At 43.7% G+C, this 17,970-nt stretch overlaps 3 protein-coding genes across 4 annotated transcripts; all 3 read right to left on the minus strand.

Moving 5' to 3' along the window:
• Positions 1–228: 228 nt before the first annotated feature.
• Positions 229–4,129, minus strand: LOC105450196 (pre-mRNA-processing factor 40 homolog A). Its single transcript, XM_011689938.1, has 8 exons — positions 3,942–4,129; positions 3,277–3,523; positions 2,802–3,189; positions 2,279–2,713; positions 1,726–2,194; positions 964–1,599; positions 735–881; positions 229–639 (listed from the first exon to the last, which is right to left on the minus strand). The coding sequence occupies exons 1-8, from the start codon at positions 3,942–3,944 to the stop codon at positions 439–441; spliced, it is 2,526 nt and encodes an 841-aa protein (XP_011688240.1). The 5' UTR covers positions 3,945–4,129; the 3' UTR covers positions 229–438.
• A 193-nt stretch (positions 4,130–4,322) lies between these two features.
• Positions 4,323–7,212, minus strand: LOC105450197 (CDK5RAP1-like protein). 2 transcript variants are annotated; one of them, XM_011689940.1, is made up of 8 exons: positions 6,997–7,212; positions 6,589–6,900; positions 6,245–6,487; positions 5,953–6,160; positions 5,512–5,832; positions 5,102–5,423; positions 4,783–4,932; positions 4,323–4,565 (listed from the first exon to the last, which is right to left on the minus strand). In XM_011689940.1, exons 2-8 carry the CDS (start codon positions 6,872–6,874, stop codon positions 4,344–4,346), a joined length of 1,752 nt encoding a protein of 583 aa, XP_011688242.1. In that variant the 5' UTR covers positions 6,875–6,900; positions 6,997–7,212; the 3' UTR covers positions 4,323–4,343. The 2 variants fall into 2 exon arrangements, with proteins under 2 accessions (XP_011688242.1, XP_011688241.1); XM_011689939.1 differs by having other exon boundaries at positions 7,011–7,211.
• Positions 7,213–7,502: 290 nt separating this feature from the next.
• On the minus strand, positions 7,503–17,075 carry LOC105450198 (integrator complex subunit 6). Its single transcript, XM_011689941.1, has 9 exons — positions 16,745–17,075; positions 16,307–16,384; positions 14,769–15,008; positions 14,500–14,680; positions 13,652–14,379; positions 13,293–13,568; positions 12,777–13,116; positions 11,894–12,691; positions 7,503–11,743 (listed from the first exon to the last, which is right to left on the minus strand). Exons 1-9 carry the CDS (start codon positions 16,859–16,861, stop codon positions 11,532–11,534), a joined length of 2,970 nt encoding a protein of 989 aa, XP_011688243.1. The 5' UTR covers positions 16,862–17,075; the 3' UTR covers positions 7,503–11,531.
• Positions 17,076–17,970: the final 895 nt, after the last annotated feature.

Below are 17,970 nucleotides of genomic sequence, written 5' to 3' on the forward strand. Positions count from 1 at the left end.
GTTACACATCGTTAAATCCTAATCACAAAGAATAGCGCGGACGAGTCGTTGAAAAGAGCAAGATAAAAAAAACAAGTCATACATCTTTAAAAAAGTTCATCTCTACGACGGAAGGCCAGAATGCGTTACGTAAGACGATTCATTTTTAAACAATGTCGTCATTGTGTGTTACGCGTGTGTATTCGCCGCGCAAATAGGCATAAATACTTTAAATTTACGATACGAGCGTTTTTTTTAAATCGAGCATATCGGTATTATTATTTGTTTCTTAGTACATCATCATTTCTTGAAAAAGATGTTCAAATAGCGGAGAAAGAACTCACTTGTCCTGAAAAGGATAGACAATCGGTATCGAGTTGAAGAGACGATAAATAATTGTTTCAGATTTCGAAGAGGGCTTTTTCTGAGGCGCGCGATAGCACACTTGGCGAAGTGTCTTCAGTTCTCCTCTTGCTGCATTTGTAGCTCGCGGAGAAGTTGCGCCCTTTGCTTCTCCAGTTCGTCCTCGGAGAGCTCGTGGTGCTCGTTATTTTCCAACGTAGGGGAACCTTCGCTGTGAACCGAAGGCCTTCTGTGCTTCTCCTCTTTCCGTTTCCTCTCCGGGGACTCCTCGGAGGACGGAAGACCGGAGTGTGAACGCTGCGAAAAAAAATATCATATAATAATTGTGATGAAATGCATAATGAAATAGCTTTTTTCTCGAAATAACGTATCGCAATATCATTAATTCGTACGGAATGACTGCGGCCTCTCTTCTTCTTATTCTTCTTCCTCTTGGACTTCCTCGTTTCCGACTCGGAACTGTCGGACTTGCTGGGAATACTGGGCGAATGAGACTTGTGTCGCTTTCTTCTCAAGCCTTTTTCGCTACCTTCCGATTCCTGCAAAAAAAAAAACCATCAATTTGATACACTTTTCGCGATCAGAGACGCTGAGGAAGCAACTATTTTCGATAATACTCACACTGTGCGAACGCGATCGTGATTTGCGCTTCAATTTTTTCGCCTTTTTCTTCTTACTTCTGATGTGATGGTGACTGCAGCTCTCCTCAAGCTCATGCTGATATTCCTTGAATATCCGTATTCTCTCGCTCTCCAAAGTAATCGCCTTGAAATCTTGCTCCTCTTCGATTTTCGGCCTCACGTCCTCCCACGCCATTTGATAGTCTACGTTCAACGACTTGAGCAAGTTCTTGAAGCCGGTCTCCAGTTTCTTGAATTTGCGCGTCTCCTCCTTGACGCGCTCCTTCTCGCGTGCCTCCGCTTTCTCCAGCAACAAGTTGTACGTTAGTTTAACGTTACCCGCGTCCAGAGTCGCCGACTTTCGGTCCTCGCACACGACCGTGGCGAATTCCTCGAAAGTCGTGTTCACCTGCACCTCGAAGTTCTTGTCTTTGAGTATCTCGCGAATGATCTTTTTCTCGTCGTGGAATCGGGACTTCAAGTCCTCAACGTAGAATTTGAAAAGGTCCAGCGGGGTCGAGCCCGATTGCCCGAGCATAGCCGAAAACCGAAGATCGGCAGATAGCATGGGGTATAATTCTACCCACAGCGACATCGACGTGAGTTTCCCTTGTTCGTGAAGCTCATCGAGTAGATACTGAAACAAATAATTTTTGATTATACAAAAACCAAACTATTTAATGTAATGTAGATATACCAAAATATAATACAGTCATAACAATGAAACTGCCAATAGTGTGGAACAGCCTGCCGAGACACTCACTACGAAATTATCCCTGTTTTTCCTCTCTTGCCGTTTCCGACGTTTCTTCTCGCACTCCTTCTCTTCTTCCTCGTCCTTCTCCAGTTGGCGGATGTGGTTCTCGAACACAATCAGGGCGTCCTCTTTGTCCATCTCCAACAAGTCCGCGTCCTCCGCGAATGCGGGATGCTGCAGCAGCAAGGCCTGCGCCTCCTGCCATGTGGTCCTATACGTCACTTCCGTCATAGTGTCCAGAACCTGCGCCAGTCTTTTGGTATTTCTCTTCTTCAACTGCTTCGCCTCCTCCTTCTCGCGTTTCGCCAAATTGAAGATAACATCCTCGTAGATGTCTCGACGATCCGAATCCCCGACCGCCCGCCAAACCTCTAAATTACCGAACATCTCCTCGCACTTGTAATACTTAGTCGTGCTAATCATTCTGTCGTTTTCTAATAAAAATTGCTCCAAATCCTCCTTGGCCTTCTTCAATCTGTCGAAGATACGCTGTCATTATTATCCGATTCAACTGTATAATTTTAATCAATTTAACACGATAAGTAATCACGATAAGTACCTGAGTCTCTCCTGCTCGCGCTCTTCCTTCAGTTTTTGCGTCTTGTACGAATGGAAGGCCTGCTTACGTTCATTCAACTTCTTCATCTGCGGATACCTAGGATCGTTCTGAATCAACTTGACCGCCTGCTCCCACGTGGCATTCGATGGTACGTCCCTCTCCCTCAACAATTCCTTGAACGCCTCGATAGCCTCCTTCTTATCCTTGAACTGCATCTTGGGCTCGGGCGTGCTGGTGCGACTGTCGTTGGCCGAGCCCATCGCGGAATTGCTATCCTCGTCCGGTTTCGTGGGCGGCGTCGGAATATTAATTGCCGCGAGGGTCGCGGCCATCGCCTGCTCGATAGCCGACTTCCCTCCAGATTCTGGTGTGCTGGTTTGCGATATAGTTGTGACATTCGGCGACAAGTGTTGCATGGCTACTGGGACCATGTTGCTGAAGACACAGGAAGATCCCCCACGATGAATACATAGAAAACTTTTGAAAGATAATCTGTGTAATTTCTGTATTATTATATACTCACGAATTCGTGGCGTTCGCCACGACCGCCGCGGCGGCCGCCGCAGCTTCCTCGGCTATAATTCGCGTCTTCAGCTCTTCCAGCTCCGGCGGTATCGTCCACCTGGACTCCTTGTTGTTGACGTTGTGGTAGTACACCTTGCCGTTCTCCGACTTGTACTCCTTCCAGGGGCACTGCGACAACAGCAATTCGCTCGGGGTCTTCAGCTCGTCCGGCTTCTCCCACAAGGACTGCTTCGTGATGCTGTTATAGTAATACGTTCTGCCGTCGGGTGCCTTGTGCTCGCTCCAGTCCGTCTTCTTCTCCGTCGTGGACGAGGCGGACATCGTCGCGGCGCCGTCGCTAGGCGAGGGAGGTGGGATTCCTGGCGCCATTATTTGCGGCGACGCGGCTGTAAAACGTGAGAAAGGAGGTGGCATTTGAGCTGAGCACGGATTCGCGGACGACGAGCGTGGATATTTTAGCGATGGATATTAACCTATGACTCCGGCCTCTTGAGGAGGTGCCGCGGCGATAGGGAAGGTAAAGCCTGGCGGAGGTATGGAAAACTGAGGTGGCATTATACCCGGAGGACCTGGCGGTAAACTGGGAGGGGGAATGAACGGTGCCGCGGGCATAATGGGTGGCACAAAGCTAGATGCGATATTTGGCGTCGCCGATGAGAATCCTGTCACGGCGGCGGCGGCGGCGGCTGCGGCGGGTGGCGGAATACCATCGTTCGAAGCCTAGTAATGTGTTTACATTGTCAGTCAGATGGTCAGCAATTTTGAAAAGCGCTAACATTACTCGCGTCTCCCACGCGCTACGTCCGGCTCGTAGCCGCGCTTCCGTCCGTTTTTTCACGGTTTCCCTTCCTCCCATCTCGGACCGTCTTGGACAGACAGAGAATTCAGACGGACAGAGAAACGAAGGGAGAAGCGTCGCTGCGAGCCGGCACTTTCTAATATACATAAACATGACTTATTACTATTATTATCACACTAATAATTATTGTTAATTCGTAGCTGTCGCTATATTAAAGAATTATTCTGAAGCGGAACAAATTAATTCTCGAAATTAACTTAAAATCTCATATGCATCTCGAAGAGAGGTTATACCAGTTATACGACACTTAATAGATTGTAACACTCGGTGTCTACATGCCATTTGTTTAGAGAGATCGCCGAGAGCGGGAGTCCGCAAAACACAATTTGCGATCGCTTTCGATCACAGCACGATCACAACATCGATTAATTTATTAAACTTATCGTGCGTAAACACTTCTATTCACAATTCATAACCTGAGTTCGACAGCCGATTGACTTTCGACATTCTCGTTTACTCTCGCTACACGGACGCTCGGCCCATCAAACGTAACGTTGGTAATTTTACTATCTGTATTATCGATGGAGGATAAAACAGATTAAGTTGATAAAGTCAGAATTATATACATATATGTATAATATTATAATGAAAATATCTGACAAAAAAGACAATTAATCTTACATTTGATTATCTTTTGCTAATTAATATAACATATAATCATTATTGTTTAGTGAACAATCATTATTTATTTAGTGAATGTTCGGCGATTGAAGTATAGTACAGAGGTACTCCTTGTAAAGTCTGGGAGTTGGCATTGTCAATTCGTACGACGATATAATCGCCAACTTGTATTTCTCTTGTCGTAACGGAGTGCTCGGCAATCGGGATAGGCGCAGATGGTAGTATAACTCTCACATTACCGTCGTTTCTACCTCGTAACTTTTGATCAGACCTCTTGCTCGTCTGTCGATAGAAAACATACGTACATCATTATAAAATCTATCGTTCTCGTTCTTAATTAATATTGCCAATAAAAAAAGATCAATATTTGCAATTTTTACAAAAAAATACATGATACAAAGTATAAGATTAAAACATATACGGAAGGAAAGAAAAAACAGAGGAAGAAAGCGACAGATGCTATTTTTTTCTTATACAATAAAATTGGGAAAATGCTTACGCTTTCCACGAGAACGAGTTGACGTTGCCCTATCTGTGCTCTATTCAATTTCTCCACCTCTTTTCGATATAGCGCGATCATGCGATTCAGACGGTCCATCTTTATGTGCGACTCAACGTCGTCCTTGTATCGTCTGTGTGCCGTAGTTTTCTGAAAAAAACATAAAATATTTGTAATATGTAGTTACGAAATAAAAATAAACTATAAATTCTTAAATAATAAATTAATTGAATTAGCTGAATCTTTAATAAATTATGAAATTAATTTATTTATTTGCATTTGATATAAATTGTTCGAAAAAATCGTACAAGAATTGTACCTCGCGCATGCTGTAGGCGAATAAATATGCGTTGTTGTATTTAACTTCTTCTATCAGCGACAACGTATCTTGAAACTGCTCCTCGGTCTCGCCGCAGAACCCGGCGATAAAATCGCTCGAAAGATGTATGCCCGGGAAAATATCACGAATACGGTACACCAAGTCTAAGTACGATTCCCTGGTGTATCCTCTTCGCATTCTCTCCAGAACCGTGGAGTTGCCGCTTTGCGCAGGCAAGTGAATCTGCTTGCAGATGTTCGGTCTCTCGGCTATCAAGTGCAACACTTCATCGGGAAAGTCCTTGGGATGAGGCGACGTAAATCTGTATAAATGTAAATCGATCGAGAAGATTATCGTAAATTATTATACAAAGACAGTGGGAATTAATGCTAATTTGTAGATTCATATACCTTATTCTTACTTCCGGATTAATCGAGGAGACTTTGTCCAGAAGATCGCCGAATCTTAAACCGCCTTTCTTAGTCTTGTAAACCGTTTTGAAACCTTTAGCGAGATGGGTCTCCGTGTTAGCCGACAGGGCAAATTCCGATTTCGATAAATCTCTGTAGCTGTTCACGTTCTGTCCAAGTAGAGTTATTTCCTTCACCCCCTGATCCGACAACTGCCGGACCTCGTCAAGTATACTTGCAATCGGTCGGGATCTCTCTCTTCCTCGCGTAAACGGTACGATACAGTAGGTGCACATGTTATCGCAACCCCTCATTATAGAACTGCAAATTACAGACACACAGCATAAAATTAAAAGTTTACATATATATATTTTTTCTTTAAATTCATATATGTATATTTTTTTAATGAAATACATTTTTATAAATATGTATATACGTTACACATATGCCCCAGTGGAGTCCTGGTTGAGTCTAACCGGCGTGACATCCGCATACGTCTCGTCAAACGATAACAAGACATTGACAGCCGTTTCATCGTCCATCACCGCCAGAAGCCTTGGCAAATCCTTGTAGCTGTCAGGGCCCGCTATTACGTCTACAAGCTTCCCCCTGTCTAGTATCTTAGTCTTTAAGCGTTCGGCCATGCATCCTAATGCAAACGTTTATTATAAGTCAAGAACTCGATCGTCGAGAGCTCTCCTCGATATTATCAAGCACTATAATTAAAGCTTGCCTAAAAGACCGATCTTCATAGGCGGTCCAATTATCCTCTTTCTCTTGTTCCTCAGTCCGTTTAAGTGCTCCAATTTGTTCCACACCTTCTGCTCGGCGTTGTCCCTGATGGAGCAGGTGACGACCAGCACGATGTCCGCGTCGTCCAGAGATCGCGTATGCTTGTAGCCGTGCGACTTCAATACCGACCACACTATGTCGGCGTCGTTCACGTTCATCTGGCAACCGTAAATTTCGAAGTACACTAGCGTAAACAGAAAGGATAAGGGTAGAGTTCAAAAGACAGTTTCGAAGCTACGAGGCCAAACGATAAATCCCATGAAGACTTGTATATCTCTGAGAGACCTTTTTGATTCTCGCCACGGATATCCTGCACGTACGGGACAGGCTTCTCGCTGGGAATATCGACAACGGACGGGCTCAGGAAATCCTTCAAGGATGGTCCATCTCTGATATTCCTCCCTGGTTTTTCATCTAGAGCAACTCGCTCAGTTGCGCCTGCATTAATCGCTGATGAAGACACGGGGATCGTTCTGTGGATCGCGCGACACGTTCGCACCCGAGAATCCGTACATTTTCGTTGTATCAAATACCTTCTGAGACAATTTCTGTAATACATTCCTCTTGACATGTTGAAATCGAACCCAAATGTTGACTCTGGAATTAAAATTTGGAGTTGTCATGCGTTCAAAAATATATAACGAAGACACTGTGCTATCAAACGTTACAAAACGTTGAATGTTTGATACAAACACTCGGATATTTACGTTAACCTCTCTTCAGTTCAATCAGCTGATTCTTCGTGGCTGATTGTGAGCCGAGGTATTTTGTAGGTTACGAAAGCCGGTGCGTCGTGCGAGGTATACTGACAATGATGTAAACATCGCACAATGTTAGGTAATGAATGCAGACGTTTTAATACAAAATATCTACATAATACAATAGACATATGATCTATTTCTTGTAAGCACTGTTTTACACTTCTACATTTAAAATAAAATCAATATATATATATATATATATATATATATATATATATATATATATATAAATAATTAAAAGTCAAATAGAAAAAAGAAAATGGTATAAAAATTCAGCACAAGTTGGAGGTCTGTTTTTTTTGCACTTAAAATAACTGGAGAGAAAAGGAGGAAAGGTAAATCTGTTGTGTACAAGAAGCTCAGCTACGAAGAATAAATTATTTGTACAATATAGACAATAAAGATCAGGAAAGAAGATATATATATACGACAAAGGGGTTTCTGCTCAATTTGTTTATTCGCTTTTTTTTCGAGATTTACTTATCGTTTTACCTAAAATATAAACGTAAAAACGGGACAGTCCTTTTCGACATATGAATCTCGTCTATAATAATAATTATTGATACACGCCTTATATACAATTTCGTATGTACAATTAATGCAAGTGTGCCGTCATTGTCACTGTTACAGGTGTGTGAAAAAATAGTGATTGCAACATTTATTGACATCCTAAATACCATTAAACGAGGCGCATAACACAGACCCTATTTCCACTCCATGCCGTCATATAAAAAAAAAAAATTACCAATCTGATCTAAAAAAATTCTTTTTTTTTTTCTTTGCTAAGTCATACATTGTTTTCGCAAGTTCTAATGGGAAAGAATAGTCAGCTCGAATTCCATTTTCATATAATTATGTAGATTGTAGAATACAAAGCAATAAAGTCGTTTCATATCAGTAATATTCGATTAGCTGCATATCGTAACAGATTGGCATATATGGAACTGCATCTGCATTTGGCTCGTTTTTTTCTTTTTTTCGTTGGCAGGTCCACCGTGGACGTGACATGACTGCACATGAATTATACGGAATACTAGCAGACTCATATAATATATCGTTGGACATGACGCATCGATTCTACATAACGTCTCTGCTGACGAAGTCTGTAGCGCGCGAACGCCTTATATAAAATTTACTATCGACAGAGATTTGACGTTATTTCGGAATCATAATTCGCAATCGCTGAAATGTTTGCACACAAATTAAACTCTCTCTCTCTCTCTCTCTACATATATATATATAATTATTAAAGCTATCACAGCAGTGTGCGGAAATATGTGATCTTGCTTTGGTAAAGCACACTGTACGCTAATGTAATATTGAATTTGTGAAAAAGAATCATTCCAAGCTGATTCGTTTTAACAAGTCTCAGTACAAAATAATAAATTAACTGCTGCTGTAACAAAAAAAAAGGACTGTAATCAAGGTACTTAAAACTTCCAAACACTTTAGTTGCCCATTAATCTCTTTTATACAATCGCACTTAGTTTTATATTATTTTTTTTTTTTACATCAATAATTGTTTAATAATTCCCTATTTATCTTTCTCTGGAGCAAATAAGCGTCTAGCATCATTGTCTTTGTGAGAGACTCAGCTAAGCTCCATTATTATAAAATAATTTACAAGATATCAACATATTTTCAACTAATAAATACAATTTCGATATCATATTTTCTAAAGAGCATTAGGATACTGTTAATATCCACATGGTGGTTGATTATCTCACTTGGAATATTAACAAAATAACAGAAATTTCAAAATTAAAAATATTAACAAAAATTTCGAAATCCGAAAGAATGTCATTCTCTTTCTAGAATAAGAAAACATCAATTTCTAAAGACTATACATATATATATATATATCAAAAAAATTTTTACAATAATTTAATAACATGATATGTGTTTTCATTTTGTCAACGTCCTAATTTTCTATCTTGAATGTTTTCTTTTAAGGGAAATCAAGATAGAAAAATGTATTGATACTTGATTATAATCATAAAATAAGCAATATAAAAAAATCACAGATAATAAAGTAAGATAATCATCCTTGTCTGTCTATCATTATCCTATGTAATATTTGGTCAAATCATTTTCGATATAAACCAGTAAGCGCGATTTTATCATTTTGTATAACTAGCAATTGTATATAAATAACTATCGCTATTAACATACATTCCTTCAACCCACGTTTACATCAATGTGTGTGTGTGTATGTGAAATTTTTCTCGAAAGAATATACATTTTTTTAAATTTCTGCCGTGTTGCACATACATATGAGGATTCGAGGACAGAACACAGAATTCTTAGAATTCCTTTGCTCCAAATGTCATTTCAGATTTATAACGCATTTTTGATTGTTATAGTATTGTTATATTTGTTTTGAATTTGTATACAGTCAAAGTGAATTTCTCGTTTCCTCTTTTGTCTTCAATCTAAAATAGTACAGTATCATAGTGCAAATCCCTGGAATTTTCTTATACAAAATTTATTACATCCCTCGCTTCTCGTATGTGTGTGTATGTATGCGTACTGGTGCGTGCATATACATACGTCACATATGTGGATATTTCGATTTTGTATTATATAATTTTGTATAACAGAAAATTTATCGTAAAATAAAAAGAATTTCGTGTACTTCTTACATTGTTTCTGATGTACAATATATATTTGAATGAAAATGACATTTAAAGTTTTAAAATATACATACATATATATTTTTATGTGTAAAATTAACTAACATATTAAAAACTTTTGGAGATATAGTGGGTTGAATATATCGTCTCAATTTCAAGTAACATCAGGCACTGTCAACCCTTCGTAGATTTCTCGCAATAAATTCAAATCTGCATTTAGCGTCTCGTTTAAATGTACAGAAATGTTTTTTTTTTTCTATAACGCTATCTATAACAGGTGCCGCGTATGAAAGCTAAATGTTGAAATTCGCAAAAGAAGAATCCACTGCAATCAAGAATTTCTATTAATTTTCTTAGTTATATTTTAATAATTTACACAATAATAAATTGTTTCGTGATGTGCGATTTTCCGCTTTCTTCCACACACAATAAAAGATATGTTCTCATCTTTATATGTATTTCTATGTATAGCAATCGCGATTATCGTATAATGTGATTAATGTGTCATCAATGGAAAACCATAGATCCCTTTTACGACATCCAACAAAAGTACACAACAAAATTTACAGACATTTCGGTATTACAGTGCGTTAAACTATGGCATTTTATTAAACTTAATATAGTATAGATCACAAGTGAGACTATAGATAGGTTGAATAGGAAATGTAAGAGTGTAAGAGTAATATAATTATTCTGTCCTAAATTCGACATGGGCGCTGAGGGGACTGGATAGAATTATGCACCGATTCATTTGATTGCACTTGTACTTTTCAACACTTTCCAAGTAACAAGATGACGTCAAATGACGTTTCAATAATGTCTTATTAACGTTAGAGACGTTATTAAGATGTCTTTTGACATTATTAAGACATCTTGCTACTTGAGTTTGTAGTATGCGGATTCATTGAAAGGATTGATATTCATTCTTACGTTATTACGCGTAATTATTGTCTTGTATGTCCAGCATTCAAGACGGTTTTTTTATTTTTTTTTTATGTGCGCCAAATGATATCCGGCAAAATTCTGAGAATGGTAAAAGTACGTAATGGATGACGAAACAAACGTGTGAACGTATTTACATGTAACAAACACCGCGTATACTTGTGAAGGATTAAGAACTCCGTAGATTGCGCAAATATATTTCGTTACGATGTGTGTTGCTACGGATATTTTCGGAGTACCCAAGATGAAAAAGTTATCCTGGATTTCCTCTTCGGATTAAGACTTAAAACAATTAATTTTTAGGAAGATACATATATATTACTTAATTGAAATATAATATATAATTTAGTACATTTCAAATATTGCTCAATTTTTTTTTTATCTCACTTAATAGAGTGGTAAATAAATTGCTTTAATTTATGGCTGCGGCCACGAGTGCCACGCGATACATTTAGAAAGTTCCAGTTTTCTAAGCGTTCGACGAAAATATATACGTATTATATGTTTTGTTTGCATCAGAGAACAGAATATTTTCCCAATTAAAATCCTTGCTGTCCAGGAATCAAAATCAGATTTTTTTACCCGTCAAACGGTTGCTCGAACATTGAGGTAGCTCCTCGTAAGTGATAAGCCCAAATTTTTCTATCATTCGATCAAATAAGCCGAAAGTAAAACATAAAAGTGACGTGACTTCCGTGGCTAACGTCGAAAATGCTACTGAAATTCGCTAGAACCAAGATTGCGCAAGTCTCTCCAGTGATTAAAAGTACTCCTTATTTCGGAAAAATCGAAACCGCTAAACTAAAACCTCTGGCAAAAACTCGCGCGAGAGTTCATTCGCAAACTACGTTCTCCACAGTATTAAGATAATGCCCTGGATTACGCATATATCTTAGCAACTTATCTTCGTGGCACCATTGTGATTCAGCTTGTGATTTATAGTGCAACCGTCCTCTTGAATGGTTTTAAGATATTCTTCTAACAGTGACGCCAAGTTACGTCGTTTAAAGCGTAATGACTCTTTGACTATATCTTTTACAAACGCAAGCCGTGTATCTAGGGTCCCCTGAACTTGATGTAAGTGTGAGAAGAGTGTTGCGTAATCTGAAACGAAATCACGTGTTAACGCTGTTACGAGAATCGTTAGCGATAGTTAAGTAGGTCAATTTTTTTTTTTTTTTGTTAATCGTTAACATCTCGCGACATTTCTCAGGATATAACAGAGAACCGAAGACTGGCGCGCCGAAGACTTACTTTTCCCTCTTCTTCGCACCTCCTTGTAAACGAGTTCCCGGATGCTCAAATTGTGCCGCCTGATGTCCTCCAGCTCCTTCTTCGTCAGCTTCTTCTCCCGCTCGGTCTTCTGCTCGCGCTTCTCCTCCACGTGATTCGTCAGTCTCTCCTCAGCGGCACCGTCCACAACTCGCACGCTATTCTCGATACAATCGTTAACCGGTAACCGATTACACTCGTTCTTCACGCTGTCTGTCCGTTCACTTTTAACATCACCCTTCGACATCGCGTCGACATTGTTGACTATCGGCGTGAGAACGGGCGGCGTGTCCATGTGATTGTTAACGTGCTCCACCGGGATCGGCTCGAAAACCGGTATGATCGGCATTTCCGCGAGACCGTTCACCAACTTTTCGGACGCGCTCGAACACGGCAGCGACGCGTGACCCGCCGGCGACACGTTCGGCAAACAAGACAGGATCGGCGGAGCGCTCGTATCGGCGACCGGTGTTGCTGCCGTCGCTGCTGCTGCTGCCGCCGTTACCGCCACTTGGCTCTTCATGCCATTTTCCTCCATCATCCAAGGAATCGGGGAGCTCGGTGGAGTATTAGTGTACGAGGGCCGTCGAACGATCACGTCCTTCGGTATGGGCCCAGGCTTCCTCTTGTTAGGCGGTGGCCTCGGGGAGGACGAGCCTGCGTTGTCCGACGGCGGCAAGGTGCGCTTGAGACCGCCTTTCGACGTCGAGGACGTCGCGCCGACTATGTCGATATCCGCCTCGTCTACCATCATCCTCTTGTCTATCTTGAATGGATTGCCTGCGATCGAGAATGTAACATCAATTATTTTTCCATACAAATGTATTGTAAATCGTAAGAAAAGTTACTTTTGTCGAATAATTACCAAACATATGCTGTCTAACTGGTACGCTTTCGATCTCTCTCAACGGCGGAGTCATGCGTTTCAGGTATTCCTGGTAATTTCCCATTTGGGCTAAAGGCATCGAATGAACGTAGTCGTCGTCGAGCAACTTCGTGTGCAGCAAGCCCGGTTGCAGGAAATTCGCGCGCATCCGCACAACTTGATCGAGCAGGGACTTTCTCGGCACGTCGAAGGCGTTCCTATAGCTGTGCGCGCCACGTTGCTGCTGTTGATTCTTCACCAATCCGACGACGAAACCTCCGAATTCGTTTAATTGATCGCGAAGACCCGTGAACTTGTCTTGCAACAAGGGATGAGATACCTACAAAGCACACACACACACACACATACACACAGACTTTAATATTGTAATGCTGGCCAGTAACTCCTTTCTGATTGATCCAGAGACGCAAACGCGATCGTCAATCGAAAATGTGACGTCATAAGATAAAATAACTTATGCCAACAGAGCTCGACTTGAAATGTATTAAATCTTACCAAATCCTTTTTTAGCGGTGTCTTCGGTACAACTCTCACTCCTTCCGTCACCACACTCGTACTACAATTAGACAAATTCTTCGTGAGATTCGAGGCGGCGACTTGCTTGGAAATGACCTCATTACACAGCCGATCAAATTCAATTTTGGCCTGATTCTTCAACCGTTTAAGATAATTTAAAACACTATACGATAAAGAATTATCCATATTATCGGGTATCAAGGTTTGCGCCAGAGGCGCGGACGCGCCCATCCTGGTCAACGCTCTCCTCAACGACTGCAACAAACGACGCTTTGGTTAAAAAAAAAAAACATTTTTCAGAACAATATATAATTGTTTGCAGATATAGGAAAACTTACGGCGGCATAATAAGTAGGCATGGTCCTTATGTAACCCTGGAACTGCGCTCTCCATTCGGGTGTTGGCTTTTGCCTGTGTACCTTGAAGAGCTCTTCCAGCAGCGGCAACAGCACGGGATAGTTGTAAGGCATGACGAAGAGATTTACGCAAGTTAAGTTTGTACTAGCTTTCAAGTAGCCGAACGGGTGGCCCACTTCGCTCGATTTATACGAATTAGCGACGAACACCTGCCAGCACGTCGTCGGCTGTTTCCGCGCCAGGATGTACTGCGTCAGCGGGCTCGGCTCCAGCTCGTACTTGTCGAACGGCAGATTCTCGATCACCATCGGCTCCTGGCTGGTGCACGTGAACTTCACGTTCGGATGCGCCGAGCGTGGCGGTAACGAGCTGGCGCTGAGATCCGGCCAGAAGCTCTCGGGAATCGGCCAGAAACCTACCGCGAAGCCCTTCTGGGCCGACCGCGGCACGTAGATCAGGCGTCTGCAGGAATACCAGGCCGTGTTCCCCGGCGCTAGCGCGTTCGGATACTGGGCGCGCGGCCCGTTCGTCGCGTTACCGTCGTCCTCGTTCTCCTCCTCCTCTTGATGCTGCGAGGCTTCGTTGGCCAACGGCGGTGGATCGGGACCGATCTTCTCGAAATTTATCACCACGCCCGATTGGACCTTCTGCACCAGCGAATCTATGCACTGTATCATCATTCTGAACGACGTGATGCAGTACGAGCGACCTGTAACATCGCGAGGGACAAGTTAAAAATTTATTTTCAATCCTTTTACAGTTTCGCATATAGCGAAACTGTATGCTATTCCGAGATTGCGAAGATCGCGATCTCGCTCATCTCCTTTACCTCCGGTTACTTCGCACATCGCATCTATCGGCGACGCGTCGCTCGCCACCAAGCCGATGTCTCGTTCGACGGCTGGTGTACCCGACAGACGCAGCACCAAAGAGAACAATCTTTGGTCCCATCTAAATGGCTCCTTCGTCAGCTCGGACCCGGGTATCGGGCAATTCATCGGTAACGTAAACTGCAAGAGAAATTCACATTTGTCATTATACGATGAAAAAGAAATCGCACGCTTTACTTGGTAGTTACGAATAGAAGATTGCATTTACATCTTGGTGAACTCCACTATTAGTCGTGTATTTTCCTCCGTCTGTTATAACAACTATAACGGATGGTTCTAAGTAAAACGGGCATCTCCCTTGGCCGTATGTGTCTATGCCGGTCTGCATACGGTTTATGTTCAGCACGTCCAGCGCGTGCTTCAAGGCGGCACCCAGCGTCGTCAAGCCGATGCATTGCAAGTTTTTGAGTTCGTTCATAAAGGTTGCCAGGTTCTCCTTCCATCCTGCCTGAAACAGGAAAGCATCGTCCTCGTGAAAAACATTATATGCAGCTCTTCCGAATTAATTTCTAACTCAATATAGAGTTAGAAATGCAATTCGTAAGATTCTATTTTTTTAAATAAAACAAGGGGACAATTATGTTGGTGCGGAATGAATCATCAGAAATTCCTATTATGTGTTAAAAAAAAAAACGTAAAGGTTCTCGGAACAAAATTTAGATAATTTCAAGTATTTCTCTATAGATTCTAAAAGTATAAATTAGACAAAATATATATCCCAAAAATTTCTTGTGTATCCCTAGATTTTTACAGCTGAAGCTGAATATCGTGCACATTTGAATTCATCTGGACGTCACTCGTAAATAATAGAAATATGTATAATACTGTTAAGTACATATTGAAATATCTGTAAAATTTTAAATTTAAAATTTCCCTTTAAATTTTAAATTTTGTAGATATCTAAATGACGTCTCATTCTGTATACATTTCCATTTATCCATTTTTCGTACAAGGAATAAGCATTGCGCTCACGTCCATTTCAAAATAAGATTTTAAAAAAAGCAAGAAGAGGGAGAGGAGGGGCTTGATTGGAGGGGCTTCGTGTGAGAGCGATCGACTCGTCATGCATATGTCTCGGTTTATAAGAGGTTCATCGGCGTGAAGGAACACGAGATTAATTGTAACCCCCTAGGACAATAAGGGTAGATATTTAATCGGAGGCCACGTCCGCGTTTGAACCTTGCAAAAATTAGCGCGCAAAATTCGCGACGCGGGAGGACGCCAAGGGAGGGCGCCTTCCTCTCTCGGACGTCGCTCTCGCTCGCTCGCTCTCTTTCTCTCTCTCCCCCAGCCGTCGACATCGTCCGTCCATCCACCACCATCGCGGCGCGTCTTTCGCAGCCGTGTGCACAGCAACCGTGTGTACGGGGCAGAGAACGATAGGCGGGAGGGAAGGAGGGACGAGGGAGGGCTACGCGAAGCAGAGACACGGTCGTCCGTTCGCTCCTTCGTATATCCACCGCGCATTAATTATTCGGCGCCATTAAGCGAACCTAACCCAACTTGGGACGGCTCGTGAGAGAGAGAGCGAGAGAGGGAGAGAAAAGAAACGCGCGGACGGCACGGATGCTTGTCCCGGGGAGCATCCTTGTGCAAGGATAGACCCAGGTTAATGACGTGAAAGGGCACACATGTAGGCGAAATGCGGAGTAGGAGAGAAAGATGCGAAGGTGATGGGAAGAGAGCGAGAGAGGTGATAAAGGAGGGGTGAAGGAGAGAGGGGTATACGCGTGACGGAAGATATACCTTGATGTTCTGAGGTGGATCCTCGAAGGTCAGGAGCATGTAACGATCCCCACGGCTCTCCGGCGATCTCTGTCGTACCTGGAAAAGGATTATTTCACTATTTCTCTTTTTCGTCGCTTCACGCGGGACACGCGACGACGACGGTCCGTGTTACCCTCCTCGTCACCGAGAAGGCTAGGTGCCCGAAACGAGAGAGAAAGAGAGAGAGGAGACGAAGAAAGGGAGACGCGGAGAAGGAAGGATATACTTCTCTCTTCTTTTCCCTTCTCGTCCCCTTCCGTCCCTCGGCATCCCGTGCGAACACGACGACGAGGACGGTGACTCGGTTTCGGACTCCGCGGCGCGCGGCGCGGCACGGCGCGGCGCGGCGCAGCGTAGCACGGCGCGGCGCGGCGCAGCGTGGCGTGTAAAAAGCTGTCCGCATCCTCCGGGGCGTACCTTCACGAAGGTCTCCACGGCGCTCTTGGCTACGTCCAAGAGCGTGGGTCGCCCACCCAAATAAGCCCTCTGATTCATAGAGGCCGACGTGTCGATCAGAAATACTATTATGGTCATCTTCGGGGTGACGACGGTTCGACGGTAGCGGTGGCGACGGCGGTAGTAGTGACGGCAACAGCAACGGCGGTGGCGGCGGTGGCAGCGGCGGCGACGACGACGACGGCGGCGGCGGCGGCGGCGGTAACGAGACCCGAGTCGCGCTCGCGCGTCGTAACGTGTTCGTGTTCGTTTGTTAACTGACGGGCGCCGAGATGCGGCTGGCCCGTCGGAACTAGCTAGTTAGGCGCCCTACGGCGGCGGCGGTGGCAGCGGCGACGGCGGCGACGACGACGACGACGACAGCGGCGGCGTGGAGCATAGCTGCCACGACCATTGAACGGCTCTTGGAGCTCTGCGAGCGAATACGCTCTCTGAAAAACTTCTCTTTTATCGTAACGGCGCTCGCTTGGTCCGTTTCTCTCTCTTTCCTCCCCTCCCCTCCCGCCCCCTCCTACTCTCTCGCTCTTTCGTTTGTACGTTTACCGCGGGCACCGCGGCATGTATGTGTTATATATATATATATATACCCAATGAATCATATGCCCGCGCGAGAGTACTACGCGATCGGAGTATAAGGGTATATATTGCGTATGTGTGCGCTGCCACCCTCCCGCACACCTTCCCCTCCGAAATCGCCGTCGATCTCCTTCTCTTCGCTACGCCGATCTAACCTATCTCCCTCGTGTTCGTGCGCTCCCGACGAACTCCGTCCTCGTCCCTCTCCGGATCCCGCAGGTCGCGCCCTCTCGGTCGGTCGAGGGTATACCACGTAAACGACAGTGGAGCGTGCCACGTGATCGCGTCCGACGCCCCGCCATTGGTCCCCCACCGCTCCGCTCGCGCGTTACAAGACTTACAAGCTGCACAGCCTCGGTGCTGCACTCCCGCGACGTTCCGTCCTCGTCACGCCAGTGGCCGCGCGGACCGACCCGCGGCCGACGTCTGTCGCTGTCCCGACTCCCGAGTGCGGAACGCGGCGCGCGGAAGGTGCACGAGGAGGGACCTACTTCTCTTTTTTTCTTCCGATCGACTTGTCGCATCACCGTGCAACGTACGTTACTTTGTAGCGCTTTGGGGAATACAGCTCACGTTCGTCCGTTCTCCACGCGCCTGCCTTCGCGTTTGCG

Source organism: Wasmannia auropunctata, unplaced genomic scaffold (genome assembly GCF_000956235.1).
Source record: "Wasmannia auropunctata unplaced genomic scaffold, wasmannia.A_1.0 LD336069.1, whole genome shotgun sequence".
Taxonomy (NCBI): Eukaryota; Metazoa; Arthropoda; class Insecta; order Hymenoptera; family Formicidae; genus Wasmannia; species Wasmannia auropunctata.